Below are 27,688 nucleotides of genomic sequence, written 5' to 3'. Positions count from 1 at the left end.
ACTGTTTGACCTCAGTGAGGGAACTGTTTGACCTCAGTGAGGGCACTGTTTGACCTCAGTAAGGGCACTGTTTGACCTCAGTGATGCGAGTGATGTCACTTGAAATTTGTTCATGTATACGTGTACAATTAGTATATCTTATTCATATTAACAGTTACTGTTTGACCTCAGTGAGGGAACCGTTTGACCTCAGTGAGGGAACCGTTTGACCTCAGTGAGGGAACTGTTTGACCTCAGTGAGGGAACTGTTTGACCTCAGTGAGGGAACTGTTTGACCTCAGTGAGGGCACTATTTGACCTCAGTGAGGGAACTGTTTGACCTCAGTGAGGGCACTATTTGACCTCAGTAAGGGCACTGTTTGACCTCAGTGATGCGAGTGATGTCACTTGATGCGAGGTTCACTTGATGCGAGGTTCACTTGATGCGAGGTTCACTTGATGCGAGGTTCACTTGATGCGAGGTTCAGGAGTGCAATTGTAGAGAGTCGTGGCATAACGACTTTAGTGTTTGAACTGCCCGCGGATATTCTCGGCCAGGGGTTTCTGTCCAATTCGTTCAAGTTGATTGGCCAGGACCAAAAAGGAGCTGCTTCCAAAGTTGTCGCACAATGATCTCCACTTCATTAGCATATAGTAAATCTGTTTCTCGACATCCTGGGGATGGTTCATCTTGATGTATTCAAGTCTCTTTTCTGAAACGCCTAAATATGTGGCCAGTTTTTCCCAATCTCTTCCAATCTGGTCGGACAAATCTCGAAAGATGATTTCATGTCCTAGATCGACCTGAGGGGGAAAAAGGAGAAAATCAAACAGCGTGAATGCCCCAAAATGCTGACAAGTGGCGCTGTTCTAAGTGGTCGAGTCTTATACTATAGTATGTTAAAAGGCAGTGGACGCTATTGGTAACTATTCAAAATAACTATTAGCATAAAACCTTACTTGGTAACGAGTAATGGGGAGAGGTCGATAGTGTAAAACATTGTGAGAAACGGCTCCCTCTGAAGTGACATAGTTTTCGAGAAAGAAGTAATTTTCGACAAATTTGATTCCGTGACCTCAGATTTAGAAATTGAGGACTCAAAATCAACCATCTAAAAGCACACAACTTCGTGAAACAAGGGTGTTTTATTTTTTCATTATTATCTCGAAACTTCGACGACCAATTGAGCTCAAACTTTCACAGGTTTGTTATTTTATGCATATGTTGAGATACACCAGGTGAGAAGACTGGTCTTTGACAATTACCAATGGTGTCCACTGCCTTTAAGAAAACATGTCTGTTTCACATTAGGCCACAACCATTCCAGGAAAAGTATGCAATTTTAAATATTTTTTGGGACGTGAAAAACAATCTGACATGACAGGAGTAGAACCTGTATAATAAAAGCTATACGGATTGACGTGGTAACGAGCCATGGAGAGATGTTGATAGTACAACACTTTGTGAGAAACGGTTCCCTCTGAAGTAACCTTGTTTATGAGAAACGGGTAATATCTCACCAAAATATTAAAGACTTCAGCTGAAGCCCCTTCTTATGCATCTGAAAGCACACAAATTTATTTTCCAACAGAGGTTGTTCTCTTTTATTATTCTCCTACAAATTCGATGACCAATTGAGTCAAAATTGTCAGAGGTTGGTTATTTTCTGTATTTTTATGTTGGGATGCCCCAGGTTAAAATACTGGTCTTCTACAATTACCAAACATGTCCAGCGCCTTTAATCTGCTTTTATAGCCAGGGATCTCACCAAAGTATAGCATGGGAAGCGGCAGGAGAGGTATCACCTTTAGGGGATGCAACTTTTCGTTTCAATTATCAAGTTATAATCATTCATAATGGAAACTGGTCTGGTAGCTTTCTTGTGGTTGGTTTTAAATTAGGGATGAGCAAGGGAGATTGTAGCTGGAACGGGATTCGACAGAGAGGCAAACAAAAACGGAGAAGCATCCCAATCATCCAAACGAAGACAAGATGGCAACAATTTGATGGAGGTAGCCTTGATGAAAGAATCGAGTAATTACCGATGCTCCTAACTGTTTTCCCCCTGTACACCAATGTGTGCCATCACTTTATACTCAGTAGGCCTACGTTCCCGAGTTTTGTGAAAGAAATCACAGGCATATTTACTTAGGTGGGATTCGAACACACGACCCTTGCCCGGTAGATAAGGGCATTTCGAGTCCTATGTTGTTAGCAGTGGGTCGAATGGATATCGTGCTAGATTCGATTTTCAATTGTCTCTACTCTATACCGGCCAATCTCGGTGGTCTAGTTGGTATGACACTGCTCTAGAATTGCAAAGGTTGTGGGTTCAACTTCAAACCCGGGTAATATGTATGTGATTTATTTTCACAGAACTGGGGAAAGTACTGAGTGTGCAGTGCTAACACACTTCTGTGTATAATGGGTAAAACCGAGATGAATATTCTTGTTTCCTGGTTCAAATTTAAAGATGCTATGTCAGATTTTTGGCCGATTTGACCCAAAATTTTTGATTTAAAATCCAGTAGGTATTTTGATGGGGGTCGAGAAAGTTACAAGCTTTCATTTGAGCCATTGCTCGAAGAGTCCGCAAATTATTAGCAGCAGTGAAATAAAGTGCTCAAAAGTAGTTTTTGTCGGGATCCCGACAATATATCACGTGACTAATTCTTCTGTGTTTTATAAGAAACGTTTTAAATGTTTGTCATGGTTCCTGGCCATTGAAAGTAAAAGTTAAACTTGTTTTCGTTAGAGCGGGTGATACTCTTTGAAATACCATTCACTCAAAAAAATATTTGTTTTAATGTTTGGGACCAAAAATCTGACATAGCATCTTTAACATATGATTCTATTATTTACAGATGCTTGATCAGCAACTTCAGACGCAGGATTCGACTGCAGTGCTTGTGGTTCTGTATCCTGTTGGTTGCAACCTTCTGCACCTAGAAACATTAACAAAAAAATGTCCAATAACAGAGGTATTTTTAATGGGAAGTGTAGCTGTATTTATTGTGTGTGGTGCTAGCTGTGCACATCTCATGTAATGACTTGAAATGGGAGACTTTCTGGGACGATAGAGGGCAGCAGACTTACCGGGTAAATCCATTGTTCTCAGAATTATGCGCATGTTCAGAACTACGTAAACAATGGAAATTTACCCGGTATGTCTGCTGCCACCTAGCGTTGGAGAGTCTCCTATTGTTGAGACAGTAGGCCTACAATAGTTAGTTTGTTGACCGATAGGTGTTTAATAACGTCTTGTTCTTTTGATGATTTTCTTCCTATCCATTAGTTCAGTATTACCAAAAAAATATTGATTGCATTTTAAGGGAAAACTTATTATCTTTGTATGGATAACTAGCTTGGAATAAAAACAGACAATCCACATGATAAAGGATAGCATCAACGATATTCTAAAATTAAAGATCTCTCATCATAATTGATCTCAACAAAAGGCTGGGTTGCCGAATCGGCATAAATTTTTTAAAATCTTCAACATATTATGTTTATCTCAACCAATTTGATGTTGCTGATTTTGATACATGCTATCAAATTCAATGGGAAATATTAGTCATCAAATTCAATAGGGACTCGTATATAGTGCCTTATGATTAACTAATTTTTAACATGCAAAAACAATTCTGAAATTATTGAAATTTATTTTGAATTTTATTTAAGTAAATCAATTAATATTTACCAGTTTCCTTTCCTCCAATTCCGTTGCCTGCAGATGCTGTGTTCACTTCTGTACCGGGTTCACATCTCGTCTGTAAAACAAAAACCTTTTTAGTGACAACATGTTCAAGGTTATCAACCAGACCCAGAAAGGAGATGTTCCAAAAATTGTTTTGTGGTATTTGTTTTTGTGTGGTTGATATTGCTTTTAAGAGACAAACTAAAGAAAGAAATTTCTAAACAAACATAAAAAGCACGTTAATTCGGACGTCGTTGGTTCGAATCCCACTCTAGTCAATTCTTTGTTCAACCCCAAAAATCATTTCAAAATTTACCCAGTCAGTTTCCCTTGTGGTTTATATTGATATCTGAAACCCTGGCTGCCGCTTCCCAGGTTGTATCGTAATTTGGGTGTGATCCCTGGCTAAACGGCAGTTATCGGTTGTATGGCTTCTGACTGGCACCCCTGAACAAAGATATTGACAAAGTATTTAGACCCAAGCATAGGGCTAGATAACTCAGTTGGTAGAGCGCCGGCATGGTAACCCGAAAGTTCGAATCCCACTCTAGTCAATTCTTTGTTCAACCCCAACAAACATAAAAAGGGTCAAACAACTTCTTCGGTATAGAGGTTGCTCAACGAAAAACGTCCAGTAATTACCGATTGTTCATCTAAAGCTTCACACACAGGAGTTGACTGAAGTGTTTGTGGCGCTGAGTCCGGTTGATCACAGTCATCTGCACATGTGGATACGATTAACAATAATGTGACTATTCGCATTTCAATTAACCTCAATTCAATAATGGAATAGCGTATTTTAAAGCCATCGGACCCTTTCGGTAAAGAAGAAAAAAATTCACAGATTTACAAATAATTTACAGGGTTTACAGAAGGTAGTGGTGAAAGACTTCTCTTGAAAAAGTATTCCATGAAATGTTTTACTTTTTGAGAAAACAGTAAAACAATATCAATTCTCGATATCGAGAATTACGGATTTATTTTTAAACACATGTTATGACACGGCAAAACGTGCGGATACAAGGGTGGGTTTTTTCGTTATTTTCTCCCGACTCCGATGATCGATTGAGCCTAAATTTTCACAGGTTTGTTATTCGATATAGAAGTTGTGATACACGAAGTGTGGGCTTTGGACAATACTGTTTACCGGCAGGGGCCAATGGCTTTAAACAGTGGAGCTATACTTCTTTTGTGTGCTGTGCACATTTTCTACTTTTCATTTTGTTACTTGAAAACTCTACGAGCAGTTTGTTGACCGATATATTTTCTTCTTGTCCATAAGTTCAGTGCTATTAACGCCAATTGTTCCGGCTGTGGCTGCTGAATGCGCCGTTACCCTTTATAAGTTGCTACACATAATTGGGTGGCAGAATCCATCACTGCAATAACCTATCTTTCGGAAAGTTTGTATATACTCAGCGCCTTGAGTGCCTTGTTTGGTAGATACGTGCGCTATATAATACTTCGATTCTATTAAAAATAAGTTGAAGGAAAACTATCTCTACCATCTCTTGAAATTTAGTGAGCTTGGAAGGGAAAAAGAAAAATAAGGAGAGCATTAGCATTATTTTAAATCCCTCGCAGCATAAGATCTCAACTGTAAGGCTGGGTTGCCGAACTGCCATGTTTTAAAATCGATGAAAAAATAGAATTAGCTGTTGCAAACAACTTACCAACCATATGGACCGAGGGTATAAATGCAAAAAATAGTTAATGGCCTGACGTTTCGACTCTAGCAGAGTCTTTCTCGAAGGCTAAATGACAACACAACATGTTTTAAAATCGTCTACAAATGTTTATCTGAACCAATTTTATATTGGTGGTTTGGTAGATTGGGATTGCAGTGTTGATAGTCTTACAACATTGATGGATGTCATAATCAATGGACAATATCGTATAAATTACTCTATTATTGCCTATAACTATTAAGGCAGTGGACACTATTGGTAGTTACTCAAAAACATTATAAGCATAAAACCTTATTTGTTAACGAGTAATGGAGAGCTGTTGATAGTATAAAACACTGTGAGAAATGGCTCCCTCTGAAGTAACGTAATTTTCGAGAAAGAAGTTATTTTCGACGAATTTGATTTCGAGACCTCAGATTTAGAATTTGAGGTCACGAAATCAAGCATCTGAAAGCACACAACTTCGTGTGACAATTCCGTTGTTTTCTTTCATTTTTATCTCGCAAGTTCGACGACCGATGAGCTCAGATTTTCAGAGGTTTGTTATTTCATGCATATGTTGAGATACACCAAGTGAGAAGACTGGTCTATGACAATTTACCAACAGTGTCCAGTGTCTTAAATTCGTACAATATGATAAAGTAAATCAAAACAGATTATTTCATATTTCAGTAAAGTAAATCGATTAATACTTACCAGTTTCTTGTAGCATATATTCTTGTTCAACTCCTGCTGCGTTAACTTCTGTGCCAGGGTCACAATTCCTCTGATAAAAAAAAGCAAAGTGTTTCTTCCAGTGAAATAGTTATTATAACGTGTTTCAGAAATTAAAAACAATAATTGAAGAATCTGTATTGGTAAAATTGGATGTGCTTCTATTTAATAAACTCGATTCATTATACTCTCTTAATGTAAAAGAGTGAAAAGGCACTCTTTGAAGAGCCATATAAGGACAACTCTTTTTCGAGTGGTCTTCCACTCTTTTAGATTGAAGTTTGCATCTTTTTGAGTGAGTTTTCACTCTGTCCTGGAGTGAAACCCCTCTAAAAGTGTGAAATAACCATCACTCCTTTTGAAGAGCCGTATTGAATACAGCTCGAAATGCAAAGAGTGGTGTTTTTCACTCTTTTACATTTCGAGAGTAAGTAATAATAATAATAATAATAAGACATTTGTAAAGCGCCTAATGCAAAAGCCTCTAAGCGCATTAAAGAAACAATAAAATAAACAATTAGAGAAAGATACAAGATACAAATAGGCAAATTACAAAAAAGAAGCTTCAAACAAATGAGTTTTCAACAAGGACTTAAAACATTGTTAGGTATTAGCTTGGCGAATATGCACAGGAAGACTATTCCAAAGAAACGGTGCCACGTAAGAAAAAGATCTGTGGCCATAAAAAATGGAAGAAGCTCTAGTAGCAGAAAGCAATGACTGTTGATCGTAAAGTAATTGTGTGCCTCCTGAAAACAAATAGATAGTGAACCCATTTAGTGAAACGCTATAAAAATGATCGTCCATCTGTCTATCCATCAAACTGTCTTCATCTGAAGTCTAAGCAGCCCAGTCGTAGTGGTGTTTGAAAGCTTCTCCTGTAGACGAGTAGAATGTCTGGTCGAAACGTCGAGACCACACCGGCTCCTTTCAAAACCAAAATTCTTCTTCCTACTAAAAAGAGATTTCCCACAAGGTTGTGCCCGAAAGTTTACTATAGTTACGTGTTGTCTTCATATATAGGCCTTGCCAATTATCTGACTTCGAAATTGATTTATGATTTGAGGGAACGGTTAGTTTTAAAAATTCAACTTAAAGGAACACGTTGCCTTGGATCGGACGAGTTGGTCTTTGAAAAGTGTTTGAAACCGTTTGTTATGAAATGCATATGATTAGAAAGATATTTTAAAAGTAGAATATAATGATCCACACAAGTATCACTCAAAATTGCGTGGTTTCCTTTTACATCGTCGACTAACAGTAACACGGTCGGCCATTTATGGGAGTCAAATTTTTGACTCCCATAAATGGCCGACCGTGTTAGTTCGTAAAGTAAAAGGAAAACCAAGCAATTTCGAGGCAAGTTTGTGTGAATCATTGAATTCTACTTTTAAATCATCTTCCTAACCATATGCATTTTATAACAAACGGTTACAAACGCTTTTTAAAGACCAAACGACCGATCCAAGGCAACGTGTTCCTTAAAAACTTACATCAATCTTTTTCGAAGCATCTTGCCGCCACTTTTTCAACTTGAACATGTAAAAAATAAGTTAATTAATCTATAAATGTACAGGTCTTGGGGAAATTTGACACTTTAAAACACAGCACAGATACAGTGATTAAGCTTGTTTTCATTTCCTGTTTTGTTTTGTATTGTTGTAACAGGCACATCCATCACAAGTCTTAGGATGATGCCTCAATAGACCTTTTCGCAAATACCGGGGCGCGCGCGTAAAGCTTGGAATTAGGTGCATTGTGGTCTAGCTGGTATCCAAATTTGATCCATATATCCCACAATGCACCTCATTCAACAGTCTGCGCTTGCGCATTGGTATTTGCGATAAGGTCTATGTGCAAATGTTAAAATAAATGTTCTATTGAAATGAGTTATGTTGTTTGTCATCGGTCATGATTACAGTGAATATTAGTCTTTTGCTTCTTCAGAACAAATGAAAAAACAAATGTTTAAAAACTGCAACCATCTCATTCTGCAATCAAATGGACCTCCCTCTAAAGGGTACTTTGGTTATTGTCAAATACCAGTGTTCTAACTTGGTGTATCCCAACAAAGGCAAATCTGTGATCATTTTGGGCTCATTTGTTCATCGACGTTGCAAGGAAGTAATAAAAGTAATTCTTGTTGCACAGGTTTGTGTGCTTTGAGACGCATAATAAAAGGTTTAATGCTTGAAATCTTTTAAAGATGCTATGTCAGATTTTTGGCCGATTTGACCCAAACATTTTGATTTAAAATTCAATAGGTACTCTGATGGGGGTCGAGAAAGTTACAAGCTTTCATTTTGAGCCATTGCTCGAAAAAGTCCGCCATTTATAGTATGAAATAAAGTGCTCAAAATTAGTTTTGTCGGGATCCCGACAAAATATCACGTGACCAATTCTTATGTGTTTTATAAGAAACGTTTTAAATTTTTGTCATGGTTCCTGACCATTAAAAGTACAAGTTAAACTTGTTTTCGTTAGAGCGGGTGATACTCTTTGAAATCCCATTCACTAAAAAAACCCACAATTTTTTAATGTTTGAGGCAAAAAATCTGACGTGGCATCTTTAATATTTGAGCAAGAACTTATCTCCTTATCATAACTACATTACATCAGAGGGAGACGTTTCTGACAATGTCTTATACTTTAAACTGTCTATCTTTGTCTGGAACCTGAATGACATGAACATCGCGTCATTGTTCTGTCTGCCTTTTGATTGTGGTTAGACAATGGGGAATAAAAACGAGTTTCTAATAGTAAACATAGAAGTAGTTTTAATGCAAAGTGATACATGCTCACCTCACTTACGGAAACCGAGTCCTTAGGTCCCTGTTGATAAATTAATAACAAGTAATCATCGTCAATTTCATTCTGGACAACAAAAGATTAAGTGTATACAGCTACGTCTAGATCAGCGCGTCTACCAGTGTTGGAGAATAATATAGGCAGACGCGCGCGATCTAGCCGTAGCTGTAGCCGAAGTCGCCGTTTCGGACACGGCCTATTTTGCGTATCCGTGTCAAGACAGTTTCATACTTCCTGCGAATGCGAATGCGATACACATTGAACGATGTCACAGTTTCGCAACAGTTAAAATGTGGGCAACTCCTGCGAAACGGTTTTAATTTAAAGACCTGACTTGAACGAAAATGTCAAGTCGTGATGAAACAACATCATTTTGAATTCAACCAGGTATAACATATTTCCATAAAGTCGTTGTGGAAACACAGTCATTGTGAGTTAACCATTTGTTTTTAGAGACTTAAATAACTTGGGGTGGATTTCACAAAGGTAGTCCTATTTTAGGACTATAGTCCTAGGCAATGCTAAGAAATAGGATCAGTCCTGAGTTGGGATGAGTTACTGGTCCTAACTTAGGACCAGTCCTATCTTATAGCATTGCTTTATAGGACTAGTCCTAAGTTAGGACTACCTTTGTGAAATCGACCCCGGTATTGGCCACTTGAGTTGATGACAATGACTTGTCACATTATGAAACTACCAAAACTTCACCAAGAAGCCTTTATTTAATACCCAGGTTTTTGTTCAAAGAAGTGTTGACATTTATAAGTTTCTGAATTTTAATAATCTGGATTTACTGTATTTGAACTGAACCAGCAAATGAATAGAGCATGTGGTCTTGAATTGGAAATTTTAAACACCCTGATTTTGGCCACTACTCAAACAACTTACCTCGCCACCCATAGACGACCTCTTAGGCTTCTGTAATTGGAGCACATCAATAGAATTAAAACAAGATAGACAACAAACTAATATTAATGTTTAAAACAAAGGTATTTTATAACAACAACTTCAGGGTTGTTTTTTCTTTTTAAGATTACCAATATTTATTATTGATATTTTGGAAACTATTTGGAAATAGTTATCACAATAGATTAGTATAGTCACGTATTGTATATTCAAGAAAATGTATGATAATGTTTCCATTTTCACAACGCCAAACTAAGTTTAGAGCACGGGACAAGAGATGAACACCATAATAATGTTGGTATATAATTTTAAATTCGTCTATTTGATATTGCTTATTTTTTTATTTTAACAAAAAACATTAACTTTTTTTTTGTACTTTCTCCTTTTCACATTTCTTTTAGTTTTGAAACTGTTATATTCAAAACGTAAGGTTGCCTCGATTTGTTCTAGAATTTGTTTTTGGCAGTTGGTGGTAAATACTGGAAAGAAAAAAAAACCCGAGAAAAACCCACAAAGAGACAAATCAACGAACAAGTACCCCAAGCACCCAAGCAACAAATTAGTGAGCTTACCACGGTGTTGTAATATTGCTTAGGGACGGTTGCTGGACGATTCTGGTAATTGAGAAGTAAAATGTCAATCTTAAATTTGCTTTGAAAAGTGTCTTATACAGACGAGCCCTTTGTGAAATTGCAACACATTAATAGCAATCTGTCATGCTGGGTAATATTGATAATATGGGTTATAGTTTTTGAAGTAATTTGAATTAGTTTTTGACATGAAGGGTTCGTATCCCAAGCCGTGACACCAAGTGTCCTTAAGCAAGACACTCAATCATTGCTTCATCCTTCTGATGGGACGTAAAGCCGTTGGTCCCATGTGTTGTGTAGCGCATGTAAAAGAACCCAGTGCACTTTTCGAAAAGAGAAGGGGTTCGCCCCGGTGTTCCTGGCTGTGGTTTCTGTATGCGCCAACGCACCTTGTGAACCCTTTATAAGGTGCTACATAATTGGGTCTCAGAATTCATCACTGCAATAACATATATGAAAGTTTGTATTTACTCAGCGCCTTGAATACCTTGTTTGGTAGATACGTGCGCTATATAAGACTTCGATATGTTATTATTATTATAAGTTTGATGTGCCAATAATATAAAACTTTGATTTACAGATATTCTGAGTTAAAGGTACCTTACGTCGTTTGTTTATTATGCATGGGCAAAGGTGATGGACCTTCGATTTCGAGTGAACATACAATTCGGGCACTTTGACATATACAGACTTCAGTGTGGGTAAACACTCAAGGTACCTTTATTTCAGTTATGAGTTAGAGTATTTTTGATATAATTTTTTGTGTAGGCCCTAATGTGTGGGCCTATAACTCCCAAACAAGGTGAGCACAAAACGACCATCAGGTAACTCATCATTAATGTTTGAATTCAAATAGTACTGTGATGTTAAAACCAGAAGTCTTTAAATTGTTAACAAAGGTTACATTGTTGTTGTTTTCAAACATCAAAAAAGATAATATGCTAAAGATGTTTGTGGACAGTCAAAAAAACAAAACAATTATTTCAAACAAATGGATGTATTTTGGAACATTACCCTGTTTGTACTCTGAGTTGCCGCGTTATTAGACACTGGTGTTTCTTTCTCATCTGTGGTTTCACCTGGTATGAAAACGTCGTCATCATCTTTGAGAAAAATATTACAAAAATATAAAAAGAACAAATTTGGATACTGGCTTTGGTGAAATGGGATGTTGTTGAGAAAATATTAATGCAGCACTGTGGTTTTCAAAAATTATTTGACAATGAGTTTATATGACTATTGAATCTAATTCAATAACGTTTATGTTCACTTGAAGAGTTATTATTTGATTAACTTGTAAATTTCGATTTCTGTGTAGCCTATATAAATTGTAATTCTCTTGAAATAATAGTGATAAATCTTATAAAGCACTCACTGGCATCTAGGTAAAAACTATCCACTGCGCTAAACTTCGCTTAATGAGTAGTCTTGGAGGGCACGTCATTTTTAATGACACTTTTTTCTTCACTTTTACGGCCTCTGCTTGTTATATGGCAATTGTATTGGCAAAAGAAAAAAAGGAGAACAAACACACGTTGTTTGTCTATAGAAAAAAAGAAGAGAAAAAACACACGTTGTTTGTCCATTGAAAATATTTCTTATATCAATTCAACAGTAGTTACCATCTTCTTGTTGCCGATTTTCTTCGATTTCTTCGGCTTTGTTCACTTCTGTGTCGAGTCCACATGCTCCCTGTAGGAAAAAAATAGTTTGTGGAAATATATATTTTTAGAATACTGTGATTCAAGATTCAAGATGGGTGCCATTTAAATGGATGTATTTGGTTTTGTTTTTGTTTCGTTTTGAAACAAAAAAGTGTTCAAAAATAAGAAGAAGATGTTTTTTATTTTTTAGATAAAATATTTTTCCCTAACTCGCACTTCAGGGTGAGTGCTACACGTAATTGGTTTGAGCTATCGATCAATTTCAACAGTCAACAGTTGCCACCTATACTCATGGGACTGAAACAGAGATTACCCCCATTCACACCCATTCATTTGGAGCATGGTTTTTATTTTCTCAGTGCACACGAACAAAATGATAATGATAAGATTATTTTGTGTATTCAGTAAGTTTACCGCGTGAAGTCGACCGTACGAAATTGGACTTGGAAATAATATATTTTTATTTTTATTTTTAGAGCAGTTCATTTTTAGTTTCTAAATAAAATACAAGAAGCCATTTTTCTATTATTTTTAGTTCTGAAAACAAAGATAGCATTTAAATTTACCATTTGTTGATCCAGATCATCTTGAGTATCATACTGTGAGAGTTGTTCACCTGGTGTGGAGACGTCTTAAAAACAGGAAAAAATGACACAGTTTGATCTAGATTGTGGTGGAATGGGGGACTTTGGGGACGTTTGGTGAAAGCAGACGTACTCTCTTAATGAAAAAGAGTGAAAAACACCACTTTTTACATTTCGAGTTGTCCCACATTTTGGCTATTTAAAAAGAGTGATGGTTATTCAAAGCCATTGGACCCTTTCGGTACAGAAAAAAAAATAAAATTCACAGATTTACAAATAACTTAGATTTACAGAAGGTAGTGGTGAAATACTTCTCTTGAAATATTATATGGAATGCATGAAATGCTTTACTTTTTGAGAAAACAGTAAAACAATATCAATTCTCGTTAACGAGAATTACGGATTTATTTTAAACACATGTCATGACACGGCGAAACGCGCGGATACAAGGGTGGGTTTTCCCGTTATTTTCTCCTGACTCAGACGTCCGATTAAGCCCAAATCTTCACAGGTTTGTTATTTGATATAGAAGTTGCGATACACGAAGTGTGGGCCTTGGACAATACTGTTTACCGAAAGGGTCCAATGGCTTTAAAGGAACACGTTGCCTTGGATCGGACGAGTTTGTTTATAAAAAGCGTTTAAAACCATTTGTTATAAATTGCATATACATGTAGTTGGAAAGATGTTTTAAAAGTAGAATACAATGATCCACACAAATTTGCCTCGAAATTGCGTGGTTTTCATTTTACTTTGCGAACTAACACGGTCGGCCATTTATGGGAGTCAAAAATTTGACTCCCATAAATGGCCGACCGGGTTCGTCGACGAGGTAAAAGGAAAACCGTGCAGTTTCGAAGCATGTTTGTGCGGATCATTGTATTCTACTTTTAAAACATCTTTCCAACCATATGCATTTTATAACAAACGGTTACAAACGCTTTTCAAAGACCAACTCGACCGATCCAAGGCAACGTGTTCCTTTAACTCTTTTAGAGGATTTTTCACTCTGTCCTAGACAGGACAGAGTGAAAAATCACTCAGAGAGTTGCAAACTTCAATCTAAATAAGTGGAAGACCACTCGAAAAAGAATTGTCCCCCATGGCTCTTCAAACATGTGTTCTTCCTGCCTAATGAGCACCAGAACTTGTAGTACTTGTATTTTTTAGCTTACTAAGTGCAAACAAAAAATCTTAATTTGCATATTTAAACTGTTCGTATGACAAAATAGAAGTCACTTTTGCACAGAGTGATTACACACCAAATACCCTGCATGAAGACCCTTGCAAAATCTTTCTCAAAGAAAAACGTTGCTGGGGTCAAAACGAGTTTTTTTTCCAACCGATGAAACAAAGTTCGTATTCAAATTCAATAAGGCATTATTATGAGCCATGTAATAGTATAAGTATTTGTCAATGGGAAACTCTTCCTATATTTAAAAACAAATGATAATGGTCAGTTACCTTCTTGTTGACTTCTATTGTCTGCTTCTGTTTTGTCCGTGTCTGCTACTAAAGACTGCAAACAAAAAAATAATAATAATAAAATAGTTTGACAGATGCTGAGACTGGTGGTGATTGGTTGACTCCACACACACGAAAAATGGTCAGAGACACGTGGTTAGCTTTCAAATTCACAAAAATACTTGACTAATACCTAGTTTGGCGGAAAACAATAATTATGACAGAGAAATACAAATAAGTACCACCGCGATCGATGTGATAAGTTTATGTTTATGGTTTTTGGGGTTGAACAAAGAATTGACTAGAGTGGGATTCGAACCAACGACCCCGGATTAACTGAGCTATCTAGCCCTATATTGGCGGTGTCCCTGTTTTGTCAATGATTTTGTTAAGTTTATGTTTAATGATACTTATATATGCCATGACCAGGGTTTGGGTACGGGCATACTGCAACACAGTAGGAGTCCAAAGACCAATCCTTGGGGAACTGAGAAATCATGAATTTCCAATACGAACAAAATAGGTTTTACTTTCCAATGACTGACACCATGTAAGGGAAATACCTTAAAACCCAATGATGTCACACATCCATCTGCTTCGGCAGGCGATTTCTTTCCAGGTGTCTATTGACAAAAATCATAAACAATAATTAATGAGTATCATTTCAAGTTCGGACACTGAGTGGGAAACATCTTCATGTTAGTAGTGCATAACTTGGGCGTGTATACCTTACATTTACATAATGAGAGCAATGGACACGTTTGGTAATGGGAGACTTTGAGGCGCTAGGTGGCAGCAGACTTACCAGCTAAATTTCAATTGTTTACGTAGTTCTGAGCGTGCGCACATTATCGAGAACAATGGATTTTACCTGGTAGGTCTGCTGCCACCAAGCGTCCTGAAAGTATCCCATTGTCAAAGACCATTATTCTCGTTGCATCCCAATATATGCATAAAATAACAACTCTGCGAACATTACTTGCCTCTTGGACATCGAAGTTGCATCGAAGAAAAACCACCATGGTTGCACAAACTTGTATGCTTACAGATGCATAAAAAAATACTTCAGAGGGCCAGGGAGCCGTTTCTCATTATGTTTTAAATCAACAGCTCTTCATTGCTCGTTACCAAGTAATTTTATATGCTAACAATCATTTTGAGTAATTTGTCAACAGTGTACCGTGCCTTTAAATACAGTGTACACTATTGGTAATTGTCAAAGACTAGTTTTCACAGTTGGTGTATCTCAACAGATGCATAAAATAACAAACCAGTGAAAATTGAGCTCAATCGGTCGTCGAATTTGCGAGATAATAATCAAAGAAGAAACACCCTTGTTACACGAAGTTGTGTGCTTTCAGATGCTTGATTTCGATACTTCAAAATTCTAAACTTGAGGTCTCGAAATCAAATTCGTGGAAAATTACTTCTTTCTCGAAAACTATGTCACTTCAGAGGGGAACTGTTTCTCACAATGTTTTATATCATCAACCTCTCCCCATCACTCGTAATCAAGAAATGTTTTATGGTGATAATTATTTTGAGTAATTACCAATAGTGTCCACTGCCTTTAAGCCTTGCGAGTGTAAAATTAAAAACCAACTGTTGTTGGTTGCTGTTGGTACCTGCTCTTGGTTGGTGATAATGAGATTAGAACTAAACCAACTGTTGGTTGCTTTTGGTTACTTTTAGCTGGTTGTGGTTTGAGGTGATGAGATGTGAATAAAATCAACTGTAATTGGTTGATATTGGCTACTACTGTTGTTTGGTGATAATGAGATGTAAATAAGTATTTAACAAATAAATAAATTAACTTACCCAAGTATTTTTGTTTGAAGGGAAGGAAAGTGGACGATTCTGTCAGGTAATTGAGAAGTGAAATATATCAATCTTAAAACATTTATGTGAAACTGAAACAAATTAATTACTCTTTGAAGATGCAATCTGCTATGGGATTTATTTCGATGATATTTGTTTAGTAAATTTACTTTGTTTTTCATGAATCATGGAAACTATGATTTACAGAAATCCTGCGCAGTTTAAGGTAAAATCTGCACGTATGAGAACATTTGTAACGAGTGAAAAAACCCAACTTGTTCGAAAGCTATAGATCAGATTTAAGTTGTGTTATAACAAAGTTGGAAATTTTGACATATATAATTCAAAACATACCCGAAGGGAACTTTGATAATTACGCATTTCATCATGAGTGAAAATATAAATAGGGAACGAACTTATGCTTTACATCTGAAAAGTACAAAGAAGGGATTTTTATTCTGATATTAGGTGCGTTCGTTTAGCTTCCCTGGGTCGACCCCGGTGTGTGGCGTTTTCTTTTTCCAGGACGAACGCGTGCAGATAATTACCCACGTTCGTCCTAAAACAAAAACCCGCCACATACAGGGGTCGACCCAGGGAAGCTAAACGAACGCACCCATTAGTTTCGGTGAAAACTACCATAAGGGCACTTTGATTCACAGATCTGAGAGTTTAGTGAAAAATACAAGGAGGAAACACATCCTTATGTAAGGTGCAATGGGTAGTGCTACAATCGTAATTAGTTATCAGATTTCACATGGAGGACGTTCTGCGGTGGATCCTTTAGTGGCAGGGCCCAATTCCTGTTTCTTGCCTCCGACCTGTTTGCTTTTTGGACTCAATAGTCATCGAAGTTGCAAGAGAATAATGAAAGAAAAAACAACTGCAAAAATTGTTGTGCTTTCAGATGCCTAAAAAGGAGATTCAGTCCTGAAGTCTTTTAACATTTGAGTGAGAATTACCTCTTTCTCAAAAACTATACATAATTTTAGGGAGAGCCGTTTCGCAGAAAGTGTTATACTATATCAACAGCTGCTTGTCGTTTAAAGTAAGTTTTTTTGCAAATAATAATTTTGGTAAAAAATATTTTGGGTAATTTCCAATAGTGTCCAGTGCCTTTAAACTATTGCTTTGAACTCGACATCCTGTATGAACTGTGCTGTTGATATTGTACAAAAAAGCATCAGTGTTGTGCAATTTCATTCAAGCATAACCACACAAAACTGTTTTTCTACTGCTTATTACAATTTGACCTTAAACCTTCTGAGGCACGATATGGATGTATCAGCAGATTTTACACTTGAACGCTTGGAGGAATACTAAGTGCGTTTATACACAATGTCATGCAATGGAAACTATATAGGCAGTTTTACCAAATATTAATCCTATATAACCATGCCCTAACACACGAACCCTGGCGTTTTCTCGTTTGAAAACTGAGGTTTTAAGGTTAAAAACTTACCAAGGGCAATAATAATATGCCACAATGATGTGGTTGTTTGTATGACACTCAGATAAAATTGGCAGCCATACTTCATATATTATTTTCAGGATTAGTGTTATAAAAGTGTTAATTAATTTTAGTCGATGTGTTGCACTGAGGACAAAGAATACTGGTGTTTACCCTTACAGCGATGGATGTTAGCACTGTAGATTCAGTACTTTCCCCTAGTTCTGTGAACATTACTCGGTTCCCCGAGTTCTGTGAACATTACTCGGTTCCACGAGTTCTGTAAACATTACTCGGTTCCCCGAGTTCTGTGAACATTACTCGGTTCCCCGAGTTCTGTGAACATTACTCGGTTCCCCGAGTTCTGTGAACATTACTCGGTTCCCCGAGTTCTGTGAACATTACTCGGTTCCCCGAGTTCTGTGAACATTACTCAGTTCCCCGAGTTCTGTGAACATTACTCGGTTCCCCGAGTTCTGTGGACATTACTCGGTTCCCCGAGTTCTGTGGACATTACTCGGTTCCCCGAGTTTTGTGAACATTACTCGGTTCCCCGAGTTCTGTGAACATTACTCGGTTCACCAAGTTCTGTGGACATTACTCGGTTCCCCGAGTTCTGTGGACATTATTAGGTTGTTTTAGTCGTGTTATTTAATTGAATTAGATATAGAATAATGGTTGTTATCCTAACACCGATGAATGTTAGCACTGTGTACTCAATACTTTCCCAGAGTTCTGTGGACATTACTCGGTTCCCCGAGTTCTGTAAACATTACTCGGTTCCCCGAGTTCTGTGAACATTACTCGGTTCCCCGAGTTCTGTGAACATTACTCGGTTCCCCGAGTTCTGTGAACATTATTAGGTTGTTTTAGTCGTGTTATTAAATTGAATGAGATATAGAATGTGTTTAACCTTACATCGATGAATGTTAGCACTGTATACTCAATACTTTCCCCGAGTTCTGTGAACATTACTCGGTTCCCCAAGTTCTGTGAACATTACTCGGTTCCCCGAGTTCTGTGAACATTACTCGGTTCCCCGAGTTCTGTGGACATTATTTGCTTGTTTTAGTCGTGTTATTTAATTGAATGAAATATAATTTAGAATACTGGTGTTTACCCTTATCATGGATTAATGTTAGCACTGTATACTCTGTACTTTCCCCGAGTTCTGTGAACATTACTCGGTTCCCCGAGTTCTGTGGACATTATTAGGTTGTTTTAGTCGTGTTATTTAATTGAATGAGATATAGAATGTGTTTAACCTTACACCGATGAATATTAGCACTGTATACTCAGTACTTTCCCGATTTCTATGAACATTACTCGGTTGTTTTACTCGTGATTAGTGTTATTTCATTGAATGAGATTAATGAAAGTGAAATGGAACACGAATTGCACCTTTTTATTTTCCGCCATTGCTTGCTGTGTCTTCTTGTGCGTCGCTTTCTTACATCTGTTAAATTCAAACCACAAATCGAGAGGAAAAAGTCTGGAGTGTGAAAAAAAAAATCAAAAATCTTGTGCTGTAATAGGAACTGCATATTCTGAAGGCTTTGATGAGCGGGGATGGTTATGGAGGTTGCACAAGCCAAACATTTAATTTAGTATGAGGAAAACAAATTAGTGTATGTACATATAAGCCTATAGTATGTATTGTCATAACCCTTGGATCGGATTGGTGAACTATGCAGAAACACAGAGTAGGAAAACCCTCTTTCATCTATATAGGTTATTTTATGTGCACCTACCAATATTATACTCTCTGATGTAAAAGAGTGAAAAACACCACTCTTTATACATTTCGAGTTGTCCCTCAAATGGCTCTTTAAAAAGAGTGGTAGTTATTTCACTCTTTTAGAGGGGTTTCACTCCAGGACAGAGTGAAAAAACCACTCAAAAAGATGCAAACTTCAATCTAAAAGAGTGGAAGACCAATGGAAAAAGAGTTGTCGCTATGGCTCCTCAAAGAGTGCCTTTTCACTCTTTTGCTAAACTTACGGCTTAACCCTATGAGGGTTTATTTATTTATTTATTTATGTTTTGCTCACAGCAATTTTTTGTATGTTTTTGCCTGTAGAACGACAAACTAAATATTGACCATACTGTTATGTGAATGGAAGTAGCTTTGTTATTAAATAAACCCGAATCCCGAACACATGTTTCGTGTTCCAAATCACAGAAGTTTCAAGTTAATGGATGAGTATAATAATAACCATAGAAGCTATGGTGTTAAACGTTTACATACCGTCTATAGTGAGCCTATTGGATCATATACGAAACAGTGCAAAAATGTACACATCAACTTCCGCAAACGGTTCAAATTTCAATAAGTCATGTGAAACAAAGTAGGATTCTTTCCACCATGATTCAACTTACCCAAAAGTAGTAGATTCATGCAGTACAGGTGGATCAATGTAGAATTAACTTGTCAACGTTGAAATACTTTTGAGTGTCTTGTTGGAACGTGTCTGTGTGTTAAAATAAGTATTTCCCAGTGCCAGTTCCTCTTTTCCTGGGACTTTCCCTTCCACAATACGTTATAATACAGGGTTACTGAGGCTTGAAGTAATTATTATTGTTATTCATAATTCATTTTTTAGATCTTTTAAAGGGACATGCAAAAGCAGCGAGCAAGCTTGTGCTTTGGGCCCCTACTCAAGGTCACTGTTCCCGAGGTAGACCGCAAACCACCTATGTGGACACCTTGTGCCGGGACTCTGGACTGCGTCGGGAAGAGCTACGTACAGCAATGGAGGACCAACGTGTTTGGAGGGCCATCATCCGATGCTCATCGACTGAATGAATGAATGAATGAAAGGGACATGGGTGAAAGAAGAAGAAAAAAAAACAGGTGAAAAAAATTCGTTCGAATGAAAACAATCGGAGCCGATTTCTCGGTATTCGGCATGGATTATGCCTACCAAAGGTAGGTTTTAAAACGTCGGTTTGCGGTATGCACCATGTTAGGTATAATGATGATGATATTATAGGTGTTGTTAGAGATCATGTGAACTTTGTAAACAATAAGTGTGATCTTGTGCATTCTTTGAGTATAGCCAAGATGCTGCACTGGTCGTATGGGAAAGTTGATATTTTGTGTCATAATTTCCACATAAATCCAAGAGTTATAGTAAAAGGTGGACAAGTTTGGAGATGTGCCTCCTTTCATCATCTCCAGAAAATATAAGATTTTAAATTATGTTTTTCTTTCATTGGGCTGTGTACACATCGTGCCTGCAGGAAGTCCAGGCTCTGTGGCTCTTTTGTAAATATGTGATGTCACAGGTCACATCGTCTATACCTTATTATATGAATTATGATATGCATGGATTTTGTTCATTTTGCCCTGAATTTCTGTTATAAAAGAGTCAAGACTTCCTCGGAAAGTGCCAATCTTTCCACTTTTTTTAAAACTGGTCTCAACGTCACAATACACCAGAAGAATACTGGTTGCTGAACCTTTCCAGACGAGAAAGCACGGTTTTCTAGTTGAGGACATCTCAAACATACCTGGCACAGTTTCATAAAACTGCTTACGGCCGACTTTGTGCTGTCTGTACGATTTCCATTTCATACCGCTGCTAACCGTAAGCATAATATGAAAACGCAAGGCTAACCTTTCGGTCCTTACTGCACGAAAATACATGACGTAACAATGCAAGTCAATGGTAAACATGCAAGATGGCCGCCTAACTTATTTACTAACCTGTAAAATACACTTGTACCTTTCTTTTAACAGTTGTTTCTGCTACAGTAAGCACGAAAATTCGCTTACCGTAAGCAGCGCTATGAAAGTGGGCCTTGTTCTTTTATAAACATGTTCATAGAATGTCTTCTTAGTTTTGTTTACAAGCATATTAAATTGTAATGTTTCTGTAAATAAGTGAGCATTAATTTTTTTTTCTGTTGACTTCTACTATCTACTAATATTCCTTTAAGCATGACTGCATTTGAAATGAGCAAATGTGGATAATAGCCCAACCACACGGAGAGTAAGTTTTACTTAAGTTCATTTTGGTGCAGTCGCTTTTTACAGCGTCATCTTCTGGTTTTTGTCAACAAAATGCTTGTTACGAAAAGTTTTACAACATTTTGCACAACAAATTTGTGGGAAAAGTACGATTGTTGACGAAAAATGCGCAAAACATAATAAAAAGTCTCAATAATTACATGCAAAACGTGGTGAAAAACTGTACGACATTTTCACATCTAAATGAATGACCGTTATTCTGTACCAAGATCCAAAGGCTCTTTTCCTAAATAAATGGGACTCACCACACCTCAGAACACTCGCCATTATTTCGTTTTAACCTTATTTTAAACATATTTATCAAAGCTCACCTGTTTCCAGTAATTGAGTGGATGTCATTGTCTTCTATCGCTGCTGATTAGTGTGATGATCTGGATGGAAGCTTAGACTGTAATCTGCACAATCATTTATTCTCCCTTTCTATTTCAGCATGACTCTAGCCCTGTCATCCTTACACTTTCGTATTATACTAAAGTAAGATTTGAGTTAAACCCGGTTCATACTTCCTGCGAATGCGAATAAGAAGCGAATGTTGACGTCACAACGAACAATTCGCAGCAGTTCAACTTTGCTCAACTCACTTCGGTAATGGATATAATAAATAAATAAAAATAACTCTTATATAGCGCATTTCACAATAACCGTATCAATGTGCATTACATTAGTGCCCTGGTCATAGGGCAAAAAATACAAATATTGACTGCTTCGAGTGCTATGGTTAAAACTATGACTCTATGAAGAAAACACGCAGGCCCTTAAAACAGGAATTGAATTATCCTTGCATGAATGATGTGGTTGTTTGTATGACACTCAGATAAAATTGGCAGCCATACCTCATATATTATTTTAATAGACCCATTTTTCACAGGACTCGGGAAAGTACTGAGTATACAGTGCTAACACATATCGGTGTATGGGTAAAACCAAAATTTATTTTCTGTATCTAGTTTTACCTGAAAAGAGTCATGGGTCAATCGGGCTGGAGAGAGGGCGCCCTTACACCACAAGTCCTTTTAACAATACCGTTGTCACTCCATTAACTTCTAACTTTGAATGTCTCCCTGTTTGCATTTTTGCTTTTATCCAATGCATACCATAGCAAATGTATTTTTTTTTACTTAGAAGTTGAAAACGAAAATCCACGTTACAATGACCCATCGTACCCAAGTTATCCCGTATCCAAAATCATCAGTAACAAAATACTCCAACGCCAGTTGCAAGGAAAAAACATTATTAATCAAATTATATTGAAATCAATTTTGTTTCTGTTCATGTTTTGCAGTCGACGCCGCATATAAACGGTTGCCGAATTGAAGAGACGCATTCAACACGCACCGTCAAAAAAGAACTGAGCATCAACAATGTAAAAAAAAATAGGGGCCTACTTTTTTGTAAGAAAGTTACATTAAAGTTGGTAAAAAACAATGTTCGTGAATATCACAGATTTACATAAAACTTACATGGTCTAATAATGTTGATAGCTGAAAACATTTCTTGAAATATCTGATGAGAAATAAATAACTTCGCGTTTGTAGTTTATCGCTCAGTGAGCGTTTTAGTCGGTTTTTTTTTTGACATCGATGCAATGCAAAATTATTTGTAATCGGTTTTTCACTACTCTCTCGTGACCCAAATGGCCGATCAAACTCAAACTTCGACAGGTTTGTCAGTTTACGGTGGATTACATAAAGTGCTTACACTGCCACTGCCAGCAACTGTTTTGTTAGCAAAAACCAATTCTGTAATATTCCTTTAAGCATGACTGCATTTGAAATGAGCAAATGTGGATAATAGCCCAACCACACAGAGAGTAAGTTTTACTTAAGTTCATTTTGGTGCAGTCGCTTTTTACAGCGTCATCTTCTGGTTTTTGTCAACAAAATGCTTGTTACGAAAAGTTTTACAACATTTTGCACAACAAATTTGTGGGAAAAGTACGATTGTTGACGAAAAATGCAACAAAACATAATAAAAATTCTCAATAATTACATGTAAAACGTGGTGAAAAACTGTACGACATTTTTACATCTAACTGAATGACCGTTATTCTGTACCAAGATCCAAAGGCTCTTTTCCTAAATAAATGGGACTCTCCACACCTCAGAACACTCGCCATTATTTCGTTTTAACCTTATTTTAAACATATTTATCAAAGCTCACCTGTTTCCAGTAATTGAGTGGATGTCATTGTCTTCTATTGCTGCTGATTAGTGTGATGATCTGGATGGAAGCAGGCTCTAATCTGCACAATTCAACGACCTATTTCTCCTTTCTATTTCAGCATGACTCTAGCCCTGGCATCCTTACACTTTCGTATTATACAACAGTAAGATTTGAGTTAACCCCGGTTCGTACTTCCTGCGAATGCGAATGCGAAGCGAATGTTGACGTCACAAAATTCACAACGAACAATTCGCAGCAGTTCAACTTTGCTCAACTCACTTGCGAACATCGCTGCGAAAGGAGGGTTATTATGGCATCAAATTTACGTCAAATTCGCTTCGCATTCGCATTCGCATTCGCAGGAAGTATGAACCGGGCTTGACGAAGCTTTGAAAATTTTCCGCCCAGAAATGAACCCTAATAGTTAGGACTGTGTGTGCAGAACAGAGGAAGAGTCGTATATCCTCTCAGCATGACTCCATCTTTTTACCTGGACCAGTCGCAAGGACCTCACTACGTTACATCATTTCCATTCTCGATAGTGTGACCATTTCCTTTGTGTCTTCATCGTCTTCTGGGAATCTCAGGAATGTCTTAGAAGACTTTGGTTGGGGGGGGGGGGGGGTTGATTTCATTCACTTGCCTTATCGTGACAAAGGACAATAAAAAGGGAAAATAAAAGGAGTCCATAGGGACATTCTAAAGACCTGGGTGCTCCATCCACAAGGAACTTTGTGTACAAAGTCTATGAGAAGATCTATAGTTTAGGGACAATGGAAAGAACAAAAGATGTCTCCACAGAGATGCAAACAAGGGAATGTTTGTACTTCTAACTGTGTTAGAAAGTAGAACTGTAGGAACAAAGAATACGACGGGGGACATTTTGGTGAGGGGGGGGGGGGAAGGACAGAGAGAAGGGAGGGGAGGGGTACATTCTCTGCCACATATCGGCAGTTAAACGGGCATATAATCATGGAAAAATACCAATCTGCACAGGAGAAAAAAAACGGAAAAAAAAGAGAAAATGTCACCGTTTGTTCTCTGTTCTTTTATACATTTTTTAAACGTGATCAAAATCAAGTAAAATGTACTGAACAGTAGGCTACTCTGTTAATCAGTTAATCACAAAGTGAGGGTGACATCTGCTACGCCGCCCCAAGTCTTAAAAGTGAGGGGGAAATATCTCCTCCGTCCCGCCCTCTGACGCCCTTGTCTAAATCACTGGTGGAACCGCAACCAGGCCGATCTTAGCCAAAAAGTCCTTTCCCTGTATCAGAAGGAACTTTTTTTGTATGCCGATTTTATCCAAATAATAATCAAGATGAAAACTAGGCCTGCGCCTTTGCCTACTGATGTAGAGCACTGAATTGAGAGCTGTTGATTGTTAAAACATTGTAGAACACGACAAACAAGTTGAAGTATGGCCTATAGTGCAGTTTTAGAGAAAGAGGTTTTAGTCACCATTACCTTATGCACATGACGTCATTTCAGTAGGGAGCCCTCAACTAGAGGTCAAAAGGAGGTTGTTCATTGGCCAGTCCTGGCGTCGCGCGTACAGATCTGTGCGTTTCTATTGTTTCGTCACCGTTTAACCTCCAAGTTAGGGGACATAGTTTTCCCTTTATATAAACATCTGTGAGACTTCTTAAGTGTTTTGTTTTTGTATTTTTTTAATAGTTTACACTTTGCACTTTTTGCTTTAGAAGACGATTTAGTTTGGTGCACCCATTATGCAATATGGTTCACACCAAGTAGTTGATCAAGCTACACCTGACCTATAACCCTACACAAAGTATATAACCCAATCAAGGCCTAAGGGAACCAAAGAACTATACAGCGAGACAAGTAAGCTATAAGCACAAACAACGCGACTTTTATTCAGAATCTGGACTTAATAACATTTTGAAATTATTTTGTTCATGTACCTGTACAGTAAGTATAACTTGTTCATATCAACAGTTACTGTTTGACCTCAGGGAGGGTTGTGTTTGACCTCAGTGAGGGTTGTGTTTGACCTCAGTGAGGGCAGTGTTTGACCTCAGTGAGGGTTGTGTTTGACCTCAGTGAGGGTTGTGTTTGACCTCAGTGAGGGCAGTGTTTGACCTCAGTGAGGGCTGTGTTTGACCTCAGTGAGGGAACTGTTTGACCTCAATGAGGGCTGTGTTTGAGCTCAGTGAGGGCACTGTTTGACCTCAAAATCTTTGGTTTTCATTTCAATTTAGTTACATTATATTTTCACATCACTGCTATAAGTTTTAGGTAAAATAGCATCGGTTCATAAATATTTTGATCTTTGATCTTATGTACATGTATACAACTGAATCACAACATTGATTTCTTTTAAAGCCATTGGACCCTTTCGGTTCAAAAAAAAAAAAAAAATCACAGATTAACAAATAACTTACAGGGTTTACAGAAGGCAATGGTGAAAGACTTCTCTTGAAATATTATTCCATGAAATGCTTTACTTTTTGAGAAAACAGCAAAACAATATAAATTCTCGTTAACGAGAATTACGGATTTATTTGAAACACATGTCATGACACGGTGAAACGCGCGGAAACAAGGGTGGATTTTTCCGTTGTTTTCTCCCGACTCCGATGACTGATTGAGCCTAAATTTTCACAGGTTTGTTATTTGATATAGAAGTTGTGGTACACAAAGTGTGGGCCTTGGACAACACTGTTTGCCGAAAGGGTCCAATGGCTTTAAAACAATAACATTTATCGGTAATATTTTAAATTATAAACTCATTAAAACAGTATTTTTCCCTTTTAAAGCACCAATAGAACACAGGGGCAAATTTCATAAAGCTGTTAAAGGCAGTGGACACTATTGGTGATTACTCAAAATAATTATTATCATAAAACCTTACTTGGTAACGAGTAATGGGGAGAGGTTGATAGTATAAGTTATTGTAAGACACAGCTCCCTCTGAAGTGAAGTAGTTTTCGAGAAAGAACTAATTTTCCACGAATTTGATTTCGAGACCTCAGATTTAGAATTTGAGGTCTCGAAATCAAGCACCTGAAAGCACACAACTTTGTGTGACAAGGTTTTTTTTATTTCCTTTATATCTTGCAATTACGACGATCGATTGAGCTCAAATTTTCACAGGTTTGTTATTTTATGCATATGTTGAGATACACCAAGTGAAAAGACTGGTGTTTGACCAATTACCAATGGTGTCCAGTGTCTTTAAGCAGAAAATACTGGATAGCAAATGTCTCTAGCAAACAAATTAATGGGCACCAGTTGCAACAATGTTAACTTTACAGAATTTTGGCTGGTAACCATGCAGTTTCTGTTTTAGCAAGATTTGTTTTTGCTTTTAAGATTACAGACTTTAAAGGAACACATTGCCTTTGATCAGTCGAGTTGGTCTTTGAAAAGAGTTTGTAACCATATGTTATAAAATGCATATGATTAGAAAGATATTTTGAAAGCAGAAAATAATGATCCACACAAGTATCACTTAGTTTTCCTTTTACCTCGTCGACAAACACGGTCGACCAACTCCACAGATCCAAGGCAACGTGTTCCATTAACAAATTGGGCACTGACTACTGGAGCAAGTACAGGACAACTCCTTGCCTGATTATAGCAGTCTCGTGTCCCGTGCCCCAATTAAATTATTAGGTGCTAGCCATAGAGTTATATATAAGAACTAGAGGGCGCATTTATTAGGTGCTAGCCATAGAGTTATATATAAGAATTAGAGGGCGCACTGGCCTATATACGTCCATGCGGCCATTTTGTAAGTTGACAAAACAGCAAACAGCATCGCATAGCGTGTGTTTAGGCGTCCCTGTGTGCGGCCATTTTGTAAATTGACAAAACAGCATTGCATAGCGTTATAAACACAAACTCCAACGAGTACGCCATATTCAATGCGCATACAAAAATGCACGCGTGTCTCCTTGCAGTCCCGTCGCGTCTGTGCAAGCAGCATCACAAGTGCGCCCTCTAGTTCTTATATATAACTCTATATGGTTAATTAAATAGTAACTAATTCTGGTAAAACAGTTATTAGGTCTACACCAGGAAGAGATATCATGATTTAATGCAAACTGAGTTTTGTCATGTGGCAATACTTGTCACAAGTAAAATTTGAAGCTTTGCATGGCAT

The 27,688-nt window shown here is 37.4% G+C and overlaps 2 protein-coding genes across 4 annotated transcripts in view; both read right to left on the bottom strand.

Moving 5' to 3' along the window:
* The window catches only part of LOC117301541, a 47,612-nt gene extending 23,520 nt beyond the window's left edge, over window positions 1-24,092 (bottom strand). The window contains exon 1 of the mRNA XM_033785569.1: window positions 24,050-24,092. The gene's annotated coding sequence lies outside the window, so the exon portion shown is untranslated. The remainder of the gene's footprint in view (window positions 1-24,049) is intronic.
* Window positions 271-24,036, bottom strand: LOC117301543. Of its 3 annotated transcripts, XM_033785573.1 has the most exons (20): window positions 23,976-24,036; window positions 23,557-23,704; window positions 21,708-21,902; window positions 19,743-19,834; window positions 18,765-18,819; window positions 15,914-15,952; window positions 14,659-14,718; window positions 14,096-14,150; window positions 12,614-12,678; window positions 12,006-12,075; window positions 11,398-11,486; window positions 10,366-10,407; window positions 9,776-9,805; window positions 8,882-8,911; window positions 7,573-7,611; window positions 6,062-6,131; window positions 4,320-4,396; window positions 3,681-3,750; window positions 2,843-2,925; window positions 271-783 (listed from the first exon to the last, which is right to left on the bottom strand). In XM_033785573.1, exons 5-20 carry the CDS (start codon window positions 18,780-18,782, stop codon window positions 502-504), a joined length of 1,119 nt encoding a protein of 372 aa, XP_033641464.1. In that variant the 5' UTR covers window positions 18,783-18,819; window positions 19,743-19,834; window positions 21,708-21,902; window positions 23,557-23,704; window positions 23,976-24,036; the 3' UTR covers window positions 271-501. The 3 variants fall into 3 exon arrangements, with proteins under 3 accessions (XP_033641464.1, XP_033641463.1, XP_033641465.1); XM_033785572.1 differs by lacking the exons at window positions 21,708-21,902; window positions 23,557-23,704; window positions 23,976-24,036 and having other exon boundaries at window positions 19,743-20,018; XM_033785574.1 differs by lacking the exons at window positions 21,708-21,902; window positions 23,557-23,704; window positions 23,976-24,036 and having other exon boundaries at window positions 8,891-8,911; window positions 19,743-20,018.
* Window positions 24,093-27,688: the final 3,596 nt, after the last annotated feature.

The sequence above is a fragment of the Asterias rubens genome, chromosome 17 (genome assembly GCF_902459465.1).
Source record: "Asterias rubens chromosome 17, eAstRub1.3, whole genome shotgun sequence".
NCBI classification, from domain to species: Eukaryota; Metazoa; Echinodermata; class Asteroidea; order Forcipulatida; family Asteriidae; genus Asterias; species Asterias rubens.
The sequence above is the reverse complement of the archived record's forward strand: the minus strand, read 5'-3'. Positions and strand labels throughout refer to the sequence as shown.